A 14523-nucleotide genomic window follows, 5' to 3' on the forward strand; every position below is an offset into this window, starting at 1 on the left:
GTTCTTCACTATCGAAACCAGATGATTTTTCGTGGACCCCCGCTTACGAATTGTGAACCCCCATTTTTTTGTCACGCCAACGTAGACCCCCGTCGAGTCTCCCATGGACCCCTGGGGGTCCACCTGGACCACGTTGGGAATCAATGATGTGGATGAACACTGTGCACTGCTATCACTCTGTATTGTGTTTATAGAATGGTTAAATAGTTTATAGTGATGTCATAATTTTCTGAGAATTGTTAAATTTTAATTCTGAATTAAACAGGATTGGTCATTTAAAACTTTTGCTTTCAGTTAACATTTCAAAAAAAAAAATATTAGTTTTTAGAACTTGTTATGTTTTCTTTAAACATATACCTTCAAGTGTTTTCAAGAAAATTAAGTCTATCATAGTTTTTAATGAGCTAGGTTTCAATATCTGTCAGTTTGTTCCTTGAGGCACAATATATAAATGAACTAGTGATACAATTTAAATAAAGTTGTTCAAAAAATAAAATTACTATAGTGTTAATAATCTGATTAACTTCATATAATTTACTTGGTCTACCAACAGGGTTAGTGGACTTACAAATTATTTAATTGTATCCTCCAACATTCTTTAGTAGTATTTTTTCTTGACAGAAAATTTACTAAAATTTAATTTAGATTCTTGTCTGTTTTGCATACACATTTTAGAAATTCTGCTGGTGGTCCATAATGATGAAAATGTAATCTGATGAAAGTTATAATTACTAATTTTAAAAAATGTTTATGTTATCTTCTCTTGTATACCATTGTCATTTGTTGTTTACCAATTCTCATACACTGTCCATACAATTTACTGTGAAAAACACTAGATGTTTGATTCAATGGTTGCATTAGGATTACCAACATTCCTTTAGTACGTATATTTTGCAGTTTTTTACGCAATCAGTTTTATATGCTACCTAACTGTTAAACAGAATTTGTGAGATAATTATATTATTTTCTTCTAACCATCCACCTTAGCTTCTAGATATTAGACAATTAATAAAGTTAATGATGTAATGTTCCATATTTGTCCATACGTTGATGAATCTTTGTGTACCAGTAGCTACACTTGGCCATTTCGTGTTCAAATAATTCATGATAACTTCTTTCCGTCTTTAAATGTGTAAATGACAATTAAATTTCTTAGTAGCTTTTCTAACATCACCAAAAATAACAATAAATAAAATGAAGTTAAGTATTATTTTTGTCTAAAGATACAAAGAAAGAAAACATAGTAATGATAATACTGAAAAAAACAATACACATTTGATAAATTATTTATAATATTTCATTCATATTTATTTATAGTAAAAATCAATCTATCAATAAAAACTAACAACAAACAACACACCAACATGAAAATACATTTTTTTTCTTTTCATACCAGTGTTTTTTTTCAGAATTAAATAACAGTAGAATTTCATAACTTACAATTACTTCACTATTAGAGACACGAATTTCCTTGGCAAAGTAATAGCATCTCATCTCTTTATTCAAAACCTTCCAGGTTCTAACCACAATCAGGGTTGGCAATATTAATATGTTTTAAAATTTTTACACTGCATTCCTCCTTATAAGGTTAAACCTAATGTGTTAAATGTTTTTTGACATTGTATTATTTCTTTTACTAGTTATAATATAACATATAATAAAAAAGTTCAATAAATTCTTATGTTACTGATTATATACCATATTTATTTGAAAAGAAGACCCCTTCGACTGTAAGACCCTCCAAGTTTTGTGGGCAAATTTTAGAAAAAAAAATTTGTGAATGTTAGACCTGTCAGTTTGACAGGCTGTAATTCCTAGAAAAACAGATTTGGGAATTTCTTTTTTATTGTACATACAGATAGTGGTTGGCCAAGGACAAATTTTACCCTTTTAGTTGTTTGTGAAACAACGGTATGATATTTGATGGGGGGAACTCACTGAAAAAAATGGTGTACGAGCAGTAGATCGAGAATATTCGGAACAACCAAACATGATTTGTTACTGGAGAAATCAGAGAGATTAACTCTAAGCCACAAAAATAGGAACTCAACCTTTTCGTGGCCCTAAAAAAGGTCACCATCCCACAGTGAATGACACAGTGATTGAGTGGGTGGAAGAGAAGAACGTGGTGCAGTAACCTGTGAAATAATACAAATGAAAGGATGCAAAGTAACAAAACATCATGTAAATGCAAGTGACTTTAAAGCCAGTCTTGGGTGGGTGGTGCGATTAATGAGAAGAAAGGGATTCACTTTGAGGTGGACAACTTCTTTTTGCCAACAACTACCAGCAGAATATACTGACAAAGTTTTGTAGTTTCAATGATATGTCCTATGTGAAAGAGGAAAAAATCAGTACCTTGTATCTCAGATTGCAAAAGCTGATGAAACACCTGTCTTTTGAAATGCCGCAAAACACAACTGTAAACAAAGTCGATAAATCCAGTGTACTGGTGAAAACAGCTGGAGCAGAAAAAATGAGATGCACAGTTAGGTTAGCCATTTGTGCAGATGGAAAAAAATTGCCTCCTTACGTCATTTTTAAAAGAAAAATTCTGCCGAAGGGAAAACTACCAAGAGGTTTACATGTTTGCATATAAGATAAGGGGTGGATGGACACAAAACTAATGTGCGACTGGCTAGAAGTCATTTGGAATTGCTGCCCTGGAGCAATGTTAAAGAAACAAGGACTTCTGACTTGGTCAAAATTTTTTATCAGGATGGGAATGTTTTAATTTGGAACAAGGGCTAATAACCACAGCAGTCAATGCCCTAGATTTCCCTAAAAAGATTAATAATAACAACTGTATATAAAAAAGAAGTGATTTGTTTTGATTTTTATTATTAAAAACGAGTTAGTTAAGAACTAATTAACTTAGATGTTATTTTTTCAAACTTTTTTTTGTTTACAATATAGTTATTTTTTAATCAATTGTCAAATGTGATTCATGTTTACTTATTAGTTGAACATGTATTTCCACTTTTTTCTAGGTCTATAAAATCACATACTAATGAAAAAACACCAAAACATCAGAAACATTAGTTACAAACTTGTGTTTCCTGTTCAACTGCAGACTTATTAGTGAACTGCAAATTAGTAAGCTTTTCACTATAAATCATTACTAATTTTTATGTGAAGAAAACTATATTTTTACCATGAAAATTTTTATATAAATAAAAAAATTACTAAAATTAAAAAGGGCGTATAAAAATTGAAAGAAAACTATAATAAAATGATTAATAATGGAGGGCTACTCTTGTATATGTGTAACAAGTATAAATAACCTCCATTTATTTTTAAAAAATAACAGGATTGTTTGGTTTAACTGTGAACCTATTTTATTCATTTACTTTATTCAAGTTAGTGAGTTTTCACAGCAAATCTTTACAAATGTTTGCAGGAAGGAAATATTATTTCTACAAGTTACTACTACTATTGTTATGAGGCTATTACACTTTCTGGGATATTTGTCCAGAAAGATGAATATTTATATTAGCTACTTTTTTATTCAGTAGGTTAGGCAGATGCAAGGTCTTGCCTTTATTCCAATCTAATGCAATCATCCTTCTGGACTAAATTTTATTACTGACTTACCCTCATGGCTGTTTCATGATGCCTTTAAGTGAAAGTATTGATAATAATAATAATTTATAGTAGTTGTTTCAAGAGATATAACAGTTAAGGACAATGAAAATAAAAACAGTCAACAAAATTGGTTAACAACATTTTCCTGCCGATTCAAATTAATGACATCCTATATTTTTTTTTTTTTTTAATTTTGTGTATTAATTTTATTTAGCTGATAAATTAAATAATTAAAAAGATTTACTTACGAAAGCTGAGAACACAGTAAAAAATTTAATCTTAAAGAAAATACTGGCGGTAAAATTTTATTATCGGTTTTATTACTCTTCAAAATGTTACAGATATTTAAGAAATCTAAATAACTGGTTATCAAATCGTAATTTAAATTGATTTTGCGTTTAACTTTTCTCTAAATTTTTTGCAACAAACATTTTCATCTTTTAAGTAATAATGTTTTCCAAACTGTGGCACTGAAGGGAAATTTCAAATGTGTCATAGGTTATTTCTTTATAAATCAAACAACAACAGTAACCTTATCATAATTAATCAGAATGTCCTTTAAAACTGCATGAAGTTGGAGTCAAAATTCGGAAATGTAACTTTTGATGGAGCTATTTCAAAATGTGCTTTGAAAAATCTAGGATGAATGTTTCTTTACAAACCGTATCGTACTTTCAAATCAATGGAATAAACCACATTGTTTTTGTTACACTGAACCCTCCTCAAATGTTAAAATTTAAGACATAATGAACTATCAGATATGAGTGTTATTGAATTTAAAAACGGAACATAGCTGATATTAAATATATAAAAACACTTAATGAATTTCAAAAGAAATAAGGAATAAAACAATTTAATAATTTTCTGACAAGAGCATGTATTTTATAGAAATCAGAAAATTAAAGGTAACTGCACAGACACTAAGTTCTAAGTAGCTCATGTGTTGAAATTTTTGACGTCCAGAAACAAAAAACATCCTCAATTTGCTAGCTGTAATGCTACAGTACAATTTAATAGGGGGTGTGGATAGACAACCTTGGATTATTTAAATAGTAGAGTCGCTTTAGGGACAGGATTTAAAGGTCTATTAAATTTGGTGAATAAAGTTAAGAATGAAAAAATGCTAAAATATAGAGATTTACTTGTCTATATAAAATAGATGGGATACCAATTTTGAACCACCACAGAAAAACCTATGGTCTTAGATTTTTAATACTAATTTGAATTTTAAGGAACAAATTACTAGCATTAGATGACTTAATGAATAATTAATTTTAGACCTAGATGAATTAATTTTTAACCTTCAAATAATTTATCTGAAGAAAAAACTATTATTGCTGCAGTATTAAACATAGTTTTTCGCCAAAATATTAATTTTATTCAGCAGTAAGTAGAACAAAATTTAAAAAAGTATATATTGAGTATTATATTGGGAAAAATAAAGATTAATTGTTTATCTCTAGTATTCAAAATTGCATTTGTATTCAATTATTCATCTGCTTGATTTTTATTCTTATTCACCCAAGTATTATTTTTATTTCCATTTTCAACTTTTTTTGTTTTTATCTAAGTATTATTTTTTCTGTATCCAATAAAACTATAGTGAAACATTTTGAGAAGTTATTTTTATATCCAAACATATATATTTAATAAAATATAAAATAGATTATGTGAATATCTTCTTTCTCTCCTCAACTTGAGGGTTGGTGTATCTACAGTTTCTTCCTCTCTAGGGCCAGTCTGTTGAGTTCCCTATATGATCTTCCTGCCTTACTTCATTCATAAGCTCTTGTCTTGTTCTTCCTCTTCTTTTGCGTCCTTCTATTTTTCCCTATAGCAGAGTGGTGAAACAGCTTGGATGACATAGTAGATGACCATCCATACTATTCCTCCTCTTCATTACTGAGCTTAGCAATGTCCTCTTTTCCCCTACTCTGAATACTAATTCCTAATTTGTTGCATTTTCTTCAAAGGTAACTTCAACATCATTCTCTAGCACCACATCTCAAAGGTTCAAGTTTCTTCCTTTTTGTTGCCCTTATAATTCAAGACTCTGAGATATAAGTAACAACGGTCTAAATGAAACTAATAATAAACTGTTTCCTCGTTTTGAGAAACACTTCATAATTCACATCTTTTGTGGCACATAAATGTCTAGATGATATTCAATTTCACATCACATATTACAAAGACTATGTGGAGTTATCCATTAATTACACCTTCGACTCCTCTTTTTAGTTCATTGATGTTGACAACCTTCATTGTGTACATTTGGCTTTGACAAACCCCCAAAGAAAGAAATCAAGCAGCGTAACGTCAAGGGATCGAGGTGCCCAGAAAATTGGTCCATCACAGCTAATCAAATACTGAAGATATTTTTCATTTATGTAGTCCCTACATATAACACCAGTATGGTGGTGTACTATCTTGTTGGAAATAAACAGTGGGTTGCTGATATTCAATTTGTGGTACTGCATACTCCTGTATCACGTCTAGATAACTAGCACTAGTAACCAATGGCTCAGTGAAGAAGAATGTTTTGACCACTTCATAAGCAGACAATGCACACCAAACAATAAGTTTTGGGCTATCACATTGTGTTTGTCAGACAGCATGAGGGTTCTCACTACCCCAAATCTGACAACTACAGGGTGTCCCATATAAAACGCAACCCAACCTTATATTGGTAGGTATAAAAATAATAAACAGGTATGTGTAAATGTAAATGTAATTTTTATATTACCATCCATTACCTTACATTTAGAATAAATGTTGGAAGTGGCCGCCATCTTCTTGAATACAAGCTCCAATTCTTTTTACAGCGATTCTTGCAACTTTTTTCAAAGTTTGTGGCTGCATATTTAATACAGCTTGTTCAATATTGACTTTCAATTGTTCAAGTGTTCATGATTTGTTGCTGTAGGCTTTTTCTTTGAGGTAACCCCATAGAAAAAAATCCGCCGCAGTCAAATCTGGAGATCCTGGTGGCCACAAGTCTCGACCGATAACACGATTACCAAAGAATTCCTCAATGAAATCAGAAGTTAAACCTGCATAGTACGATGTTGCACCATCATGTTGTAGCCAGCAGTGTCTGTCTTCCTCTTCCAAGAGTGCAATGAACTGAAATAAAATATCTTGATATTGTTCTGCATTAATGGTGTACTCGAAAAAAATAGGACCGATTATTTTCTTCCGCGATATCACGCACCACACGCCCAACTTCTGCGGGTGTAATTGTTTTTCGTGATAAACGTGGGGATTTTCAGCACTCCAAATTCTATTGTTTGGCTGTTTACGTAGCCATCCAAATGAAACCATGCTTCATCTGTGAAAAATAATGAATCCATAACATTAATTCCCTCACGCAGAAATTGACGGAACCATTGACAATATTGTAGCTGTTTTTCTTTGTCGGGCTCAAGAAGTTGATGAACCGTTTGAATGCGATAAGGTCGTAATTGTAATTGTTTGGTCGCCCGATGAACAGTTGATTTAGACAAATTAATTTCAGCAGACAAACATCTGATCGATTTATTTGGCGAGGCGAGTAATCGGTTTTTGATTTCAGTGACTGTATCTGTATTCAACAGTGACGCAGATCTTTTGTGTTCCTTGTTATTAACAGAACCAGTCTCTCTAAATTTTGCAACTAACCTTAATACTCATGTTTTGTTAGGAGCTGGTTTATCTGGGTACTTATGGCGAAACAAATCTTGCACTGCAACCACTGATTTCATACTGAAGTACGACTCGACAATGAAAACACATTCATCTAGCGAAAACACCATCTTGTCTCTAGCAATACACTGAACGTTAGGATTGCATTGCTGTTACTATCGGTAGTGTTCTACTGCGTCGCCACGATGTTCAGATGTTGGATGAGTCCATTTCAGTAACAAGTAGGGGAGTAAGCTTGACTTTTAAAATTTCATGGATGAGTGATTGATGGGTTGCGTTTTATATGGGACACCCTGTACAAGACTTAAGATGACCAGAAACATGGAAAGTACCTTTATCAGAGGATTGCTTTTTCTAAAAACACATTATTTTTATTCACTTTATCAAGAATGTCCATAGCAAAACTATAATGGTATGGTTTATCGTCTTCTTCAGTTGTATGTGCCAACTGAAATTTTTACATATGAAGTTTTAGGTACTTGTGTAGAACTTTGACAACTGTTGATTGCAGCATTCTAGTCCTAAACTTGCATGACGAGTTGATTTAGCCAGGTTTCTCTAAAAAGTTTTTCTTACTTGATCCACAACTTCCTCAGAGATGAGAGATTTGCTAGCACTTTTTTTTTATGTACATTTCTTGTATCCTTAAACTACCAATATCAACAACAGTCTTTGTTAGGAGGATCACGTCAATACTCTAAATGAAAAACATCTACAAATAGTAATAACTGATCCGCTTTCATGAAACCACAGTACACACATTGTTTTCTTCTGCTCAGTAACCACTGCTCAACTGACAATCCCCTGTCATTACATTGTGCCGGCATGTTCACTAAGGTGAATATAGGTAATATAGTACCTACATTAATAATTTAAAAAAATCATGTCCACTATAATACTTTACTCATTTTTTATAAAGTCCTAACATGCACTGAATAATCAATGTTCACCTGAATATCTTTAACATTAAAAAAAATTATATTTACTCATGATATTTAATAATGTTTGTACAATTTGTACATATTTAATGTTGGATAAACAGAATTAAACAAGTTAAAGTAAGATCCTTAGTAAGGAAAGAGAATATGTATTATTTCCTTTTAGTACAGCTATAATACTATTATTGGCATTATATTAAATTTTGGTCAAAATTGACCTGCTAATTAAATTAGAAAATAAAATTTAAATATAAAAAAAAATAACAGACAGATTCCATGTATTTGTATAAATAATGTTTATGTGTGACTGTTTAAAAAAGGCAATGTGAGTTAAAGAAGGTGAAATAAATGGGACAATAATAAATGAAAAGTAGAATTTTTATGTCCCAGTTTTGCCAGTCAGAAGGCATGAAAAATTTATTAGATAGTTGTAGTAATGAATTACCTGTATATTAAGTTTGCTACCACTGATAAGTTGAAGCTCTGATTTAACAAAAAATCTATACTAATTAAAGATTTAATTTAAAGAATCTTAAATCTTCCTATATTATATTTGATTAAAATTTTTATTAGTGTCTTCAAAAACATGGACAATATTAAAAACTAACAAAAATTAAAGAATATTTTTGGTCTATATGCTTCTTTGGATTTGTTTACTGTTGATAAATCAACTTTGTTTAGATAGCTTCATCAACATGTGCAAAAGTACTAAATTGCTTTTTTTAATTGATTCTTTTCTACTAACAACATAAACACTTATTGGTAAATGAATGAATGTTTTAGTGAAAGATTTCTTTTTTGTTAAATGTTAAAAAATATATGTGTAGACAAATAAATTAAGAGAAAATAATATTATAGAGAATCGCAAGAACAGTTAAAATTATATACAGAGTAAAACATATCCATTTAAGAATTTTCTCCCAAGAGTACACTTCAAGATTCCGTAAGACATATATTCCCAACAGTAATCCAGCTACGGCACCTGCAAGATGTGCTTGATAACCAATCTGTAAAAAAAGATGAAAATAGTAAATAAAATCAATTCAGAACATTTTTTTTCTTAAATTCAAATCAAAAAAAGATGAAGGCAGATTACTAAAAATAAGTTCAATATTTATTTATTGACTAGTGTTCTTTGGCTAACATAAATATGCTCTATAGTAATATAAATCAATAATTTTGAACCACACTAATGGATTGTAACTTATTTTTTATAAGTGTTAAAATAATACAAAATTCTAAGACAAATTTCTGAAAAACTGGTCATAAAATGAAATTATTATGTTAGATTTTTTCAGAGAAATAAAGATTGAATTTAAATTACACTGCAATTTAAATTACAATCATTAAAATATTTAAGTAGTTATGGACAAAAAACATTTTTGATCAGCATGATTAAATGAGAAAAAATTTTAAAATGACTAAAAGAAAAATAATACTTTATTAAAATTCTATGTAAATTGTACTCAGAAGACCTTACGGGAGATAATATGCAGATTCTTCCTCAGTGGGTACTGAGTCACTATTATTAATTGTGCATATCTTAAAAAGATTACAAAATGCCTTTATTATATAGTTAATAAAACATTTAATCTTTGTTGTGATTGTTCATTTAATATGCTAGTTATCAATGAAATTTACACACACACACTAAATTTGGCAAAAACATACCAACACTTTAAGTTAAATTATTATTTGACTTCGAACTAAGTTAATGAAAATTCAGTTAAGTTAATTTTTTAGAAGCAGTTTACAAACACTTGAATGATATTTTTTATTAGCAGTTCTACAGACCTTCAATATGAACTTTAATACTATTATTTGAAAAATATTTTCTGAAAAATTTAACATTCACAAAAAGTATTTGAAAATAAATGCTTATACTTTCAGCAAATCCTCCAACCATTACTAAACAATTTTCCTTTACTTTGAAAATATTGGAGCTTAGAAAATTGTAATAATGGTTATTAAAACAGTTTTTAACTTCTAAAACCATATAATTAAAAGACAGTCATTTTTAAGATTTTTTATTTATATAACTGGTGAATGTACCATTCATAATCTTAAATGTTTATACAATGTTTATATCAAATCTGATATTCTCAGCAATATGCACAACCAATTAGGCTACAAGCTCAAATTGCAATTTTAGATTTCTGGGTTGATAGAAAGAAAATTTCTGCGGAATTTCTATTTCTTGGTAATTTTTTTAATGTTTATTACATGTGTATTACTCTTATGTATACTTTACACTTACATTCGATGCAAAATTATGGCAATCAGTGTTGTTTTTACTTTCTTGGCTGTTATTGTAAATTATAGATGGATTTGTAATATTGTAAAAACTATTGCTATGATCTGAGAAATTACACACCTTGAACATTTTTTACTTCTTAATATCTTATCTCTGAATCAAAAAATACTAAAACTGTGATTACAAATTTCTTATATATGGTTATATGTCTGTGCATCTGTTTTGATTTATATCATGAAATTAATTATTACACTGCATGCTACATATTAAGAGGGCTGACTCAACTAAATGTTTTAAAAAAATTAGAAGAGGTAAGGAGAATGTAAAAGAATACTGTAGCAAAGAGACTGCATTCAAAAAATTTGACTTGTTTTCAGAGATGCCACTGGAACTACTACAAAATGGTTTTTTTTTAAAAGTATATCAGAAAGACCATTAAAGTTTTATAAATCTATGTAACTTGTGACTGTTTTAACTTACCAATTAAAACGTTTTTTAATAATTTTTTTCTGATATTAATAAGGAGGAAACAGTTTTCAACTCTTGCAGCAATAGGGGGATAACAGACCTTCACCTCAAAATAAATGAGTCTTCTGTCGAATTATCTAACATTCTACTATTTATTTAATGACTTGATAAAATTGATTTTTTTATATATGATTTTTCAAGACAAAAATAATTTTTAATCTAAGATCATATGTCAATGCTTCTTGAACTTTCTGACATGGCATTATCAAAATCAGACAAAATATGAGTGGTACAGCATGTTGAGACACAGCTCCTGACAGTTCACTCAGATCCTGTTGGCATCACTCAGCTCTTTACAGTTCAATAATGTTTATGTAGAAAATTGGTGACAATTCATTTAATAAATTAAATCTTACATAGCTGCGATTATAATTATTTTTATTGTGAATTGTAAATATTATTCACATGCATGTGAATCTTTATATGAAGTGTGTTCAAAAAGTAACGTGAATTTTTTTTTTTGGAAAGAATTTTATTTATTAATTTTTATTAATGTTATCCCCTTCAAAATAGTCGCCATTAGATATTATACACTTATGTCAGTGCTTTTTCCAATCCCAAAACACTTGTGGAACTCGATTTTTGGAATAGTATTTAGCTCTTTCTGTTATTCACTTTCAATTTAATCTTTGCTTGTAAAACGACAGCCCTTTAAGGTTCTCTTAATTTTTGGGAATAGAAAAATTTCACATGGGACCATGTCTGGCAAATATGGCTTCTAGGGTATCACTGCAGTGTTGTTTTTGGCTAAAAATTGATGAACACGCAATGAAGTGTGAGCAAGCGCATTATCATGGTGCAAACGCCATGAATTGTTTCGCCACAAATCCGGGTGTTTTTTCGGATTGCTTCACACAAACAGCACTGTACTTATAGCCAATACTCCTTATTGATCGTTTGACCTTGTGGCAAGAACTCATGATGCACTATGTCATTAAAATCGAAGAGCATGGTGAGCATAACCCTAACATTCAATTGTACTTGTCGAGCTTTTTTCGGTCTTGGTGATCCAGAATGCCTCCACAGGAACAAGCCTTAGTTTCAACATCATATCCATAAAACCATGTTTCATCACATCTCATGACATACTGTTTCAGTAGTTCTGCATCATTCTTCACTTCATTTAGCGACTCCTGAGCAATTTCCATTTGCTGCTGTTATTGTCTGAAATTCAACAATTTTGGAACAAATTTTGCTGTCACACATTTCATATCCAAAACTTCTGAAAAAATTTCATGGTATGAGCCAACTGATATCCCATCATCATTGACTTCTCTGATTATGATCTGGCTATCATTCATAATCATTTCTTCACTTTTTGCAGTTTTCATTGGTTGTTGATGTTCTGGTGCGTACAGGGCCTTGTCATCTTCAACGTCTTCACGACCTTCTTGAAAACGCTTATGCCACTTGTAAATCCTTGCTTTACTAATAGCAGACTCACCAAAAGCAATATTTAACATTTTTAAAACATTGCTACACTTTATTCAAAATTAACAAAATTTAATACAAATTCTCTTCAAATAAAAAATCACCGATCATACCAAAGCATGTGTTATCCTTTTGACAGCTGACAACAGACTAAACATCCAATATGGCTAAAAATGTACAGATTTTTTTCAGATATGTTTACCAATACAACAATGAAAAATCCCAAGAATCGGACTAATACAACCTACAAAATTTCAAAATTCTCATTACTTTTTGAACACAACTCGTATAACTTATTCTATCCATAAATGTAATGATAGTTATTGAATTAATGATTAAAATAATTCTTAAAGATTGTAGCAGACCAGAACAGGACTGGAACAGGACTGACTGAATTAATGAGGAGCTTGCTTATATACTGTATATGGAGCTGCTGAATCGTCAGGAGCCATGTGAACTGTAAAGAGCCGAGTAATGCCAACAGGAGCCAAGTGAACTGTTAGGAGCTGTGTGAATTGTCAGTATCTGTGTCTCAACACAGCAGACAGAACATTATTACGTTTACACTTTAATGCAACGTACAAATCACTGTACAGTTGTCTAAAAAACCATTTCAAGACCACATCAAAATAAAGAAAAAACTTAATGTTAACATATGTCTGAAAACACTTAGTTTGTATTGAACTGAAAACAGTTTTGTATTTTTAACATAAACATTTAGTTCTCGGAAATGGTTAATCATATCAAACTGAAATTTTATGTACAGGTTTGCTTGTATAAAAGTAATGAACCTGATCTCTCATCCATTTCAAGATGGCGGCCATGTAAACTTTTTAATTGTTAATATCTTTGCAACACTGGTTTATTTAAATGTTATGTTATACAAAAAATGTTAAGGGTTTTATGATAAAGAAATTAACACTATTTGTTAAAATCCATTCATAAATAACAATGTTATGGCAAAACTTCTTGAAGCGAGTCACTCTAGATTAAAAGAACAGTTTTCATGTCCTCCTGAATAAAGTGAAATGACTCAACACTATCTCAACTGGAATAATTTTATTAATGTTATCATATAATAAATTATAATGATTTAATAATACTGAAAATATTACAATAAAGTAAAATATTATTGAAGTCATGAAAATATTATAATATTAAATAATGTTAATATTGAAAAATAATTTACATTATACTTTTTTCATTTAATGAAAAGACACTAGTTATTAAACTTTTATTTTTCAATTAAAATTTATTTAATAACAATATATTATTGTGTCAGATAATAAAACATACTATTGTAAAAAAAAAATAAAGAAACTACAGTACTATTTTAAATAGTGGCCCTCATACAAAACACATGCATACAGGTATTTTTTCATTAATCAATGAAGAACAAAGAGAACTGGTAGAAAACCTTGGGTTTCAGATAATATATTGCAGCTGATGGATGAACATAGAAAATATAAGAATGCTAGTGATGAAGAAAGTAAAAGGAACTATTGACAATTAAGAAATACTATAAACAGGACGTGCAAACTATGAAAGAAGAGTGGATTAAAGAAAAGTGTTCAGAAGTGGAAAGAGAAATGAATACTGGTAAAATAGACGGAGCATACAGGAAAGTTAAGGAAAATTTTGAGGTACATAAATTAAAATCTAATAATGTGTTAGACAAAGATGGTACACCAATTTATAATACGAAAGGTAAAGTCGATAGGTGGATGGAATATATTGAAGAGTTATAGTTAGGAAATGAAGAGTTATTGAAGAGTTAGGAAATGAATTAGAAAATGGTGTTATAGAGGAAGAAGAGGAAGTTGAAAAGGATATAATGGGAGAAACAATACTGAGATCTGAATTTAATAGAGCATTAAAGGATTTGAATAGCAGAAAGGCTCCTGGAATAGACGGAATACCTGTAGAATTAGTACACAGTGCAGGTGAGGAAGCGATTGATAGATTATTCAAATTGGTGTGTAATATTTATGAAAAAGGGGAAGTTCCGTCAGACTTCAAAAAAAGTGTTATAAAGAATACAGAACAATTAGTTTAACTAGTCATGCATCAAAAATCTTTACTAGAATTCTATACAGAAGATTTGAG

At 30.2% G+C, this 14523-nt stretch overlaps 1 protein-coding gene across 1 annotated transcript in view; it reads right to left on the reverse strand.

The window, feature by feature from the left end:
* Window positions 1-8595: 8595 nt before the first annotated feature.
* Window positions 8596-14523, reverse strand: part of LOC142327772 (rhomboid-related protein 3-like) — a 32230-nt gene continuing 26302 nt past the window's right edge. The window contains exon 7 of the mRNA XM_075371093.1: window positions 8596-9211. Within this exon, the coding sequence (XP_075227208.1) occupies window positions 9041-9211 (171 nt within the window). The 3' untranslated portion in view covers window positions 8596-9040. The remainder of the gene's footprint in view (window positions 9212-14523) is intronic.

The sequence above is a fragment of the Lycorma delicatula genome, chromosome 7 (assembly GCF_047948215.1).
Source record: "Lycorma delicatula isolate Av1 chromosome 7, ASM4794821v1, whole genome shotgun sequence".
NCBI lineage: Eukaryota > Metazoa > Arthropoda > Insecta > Hemiptera > Fulgoridae > Lycorma > Lycorma delicatula.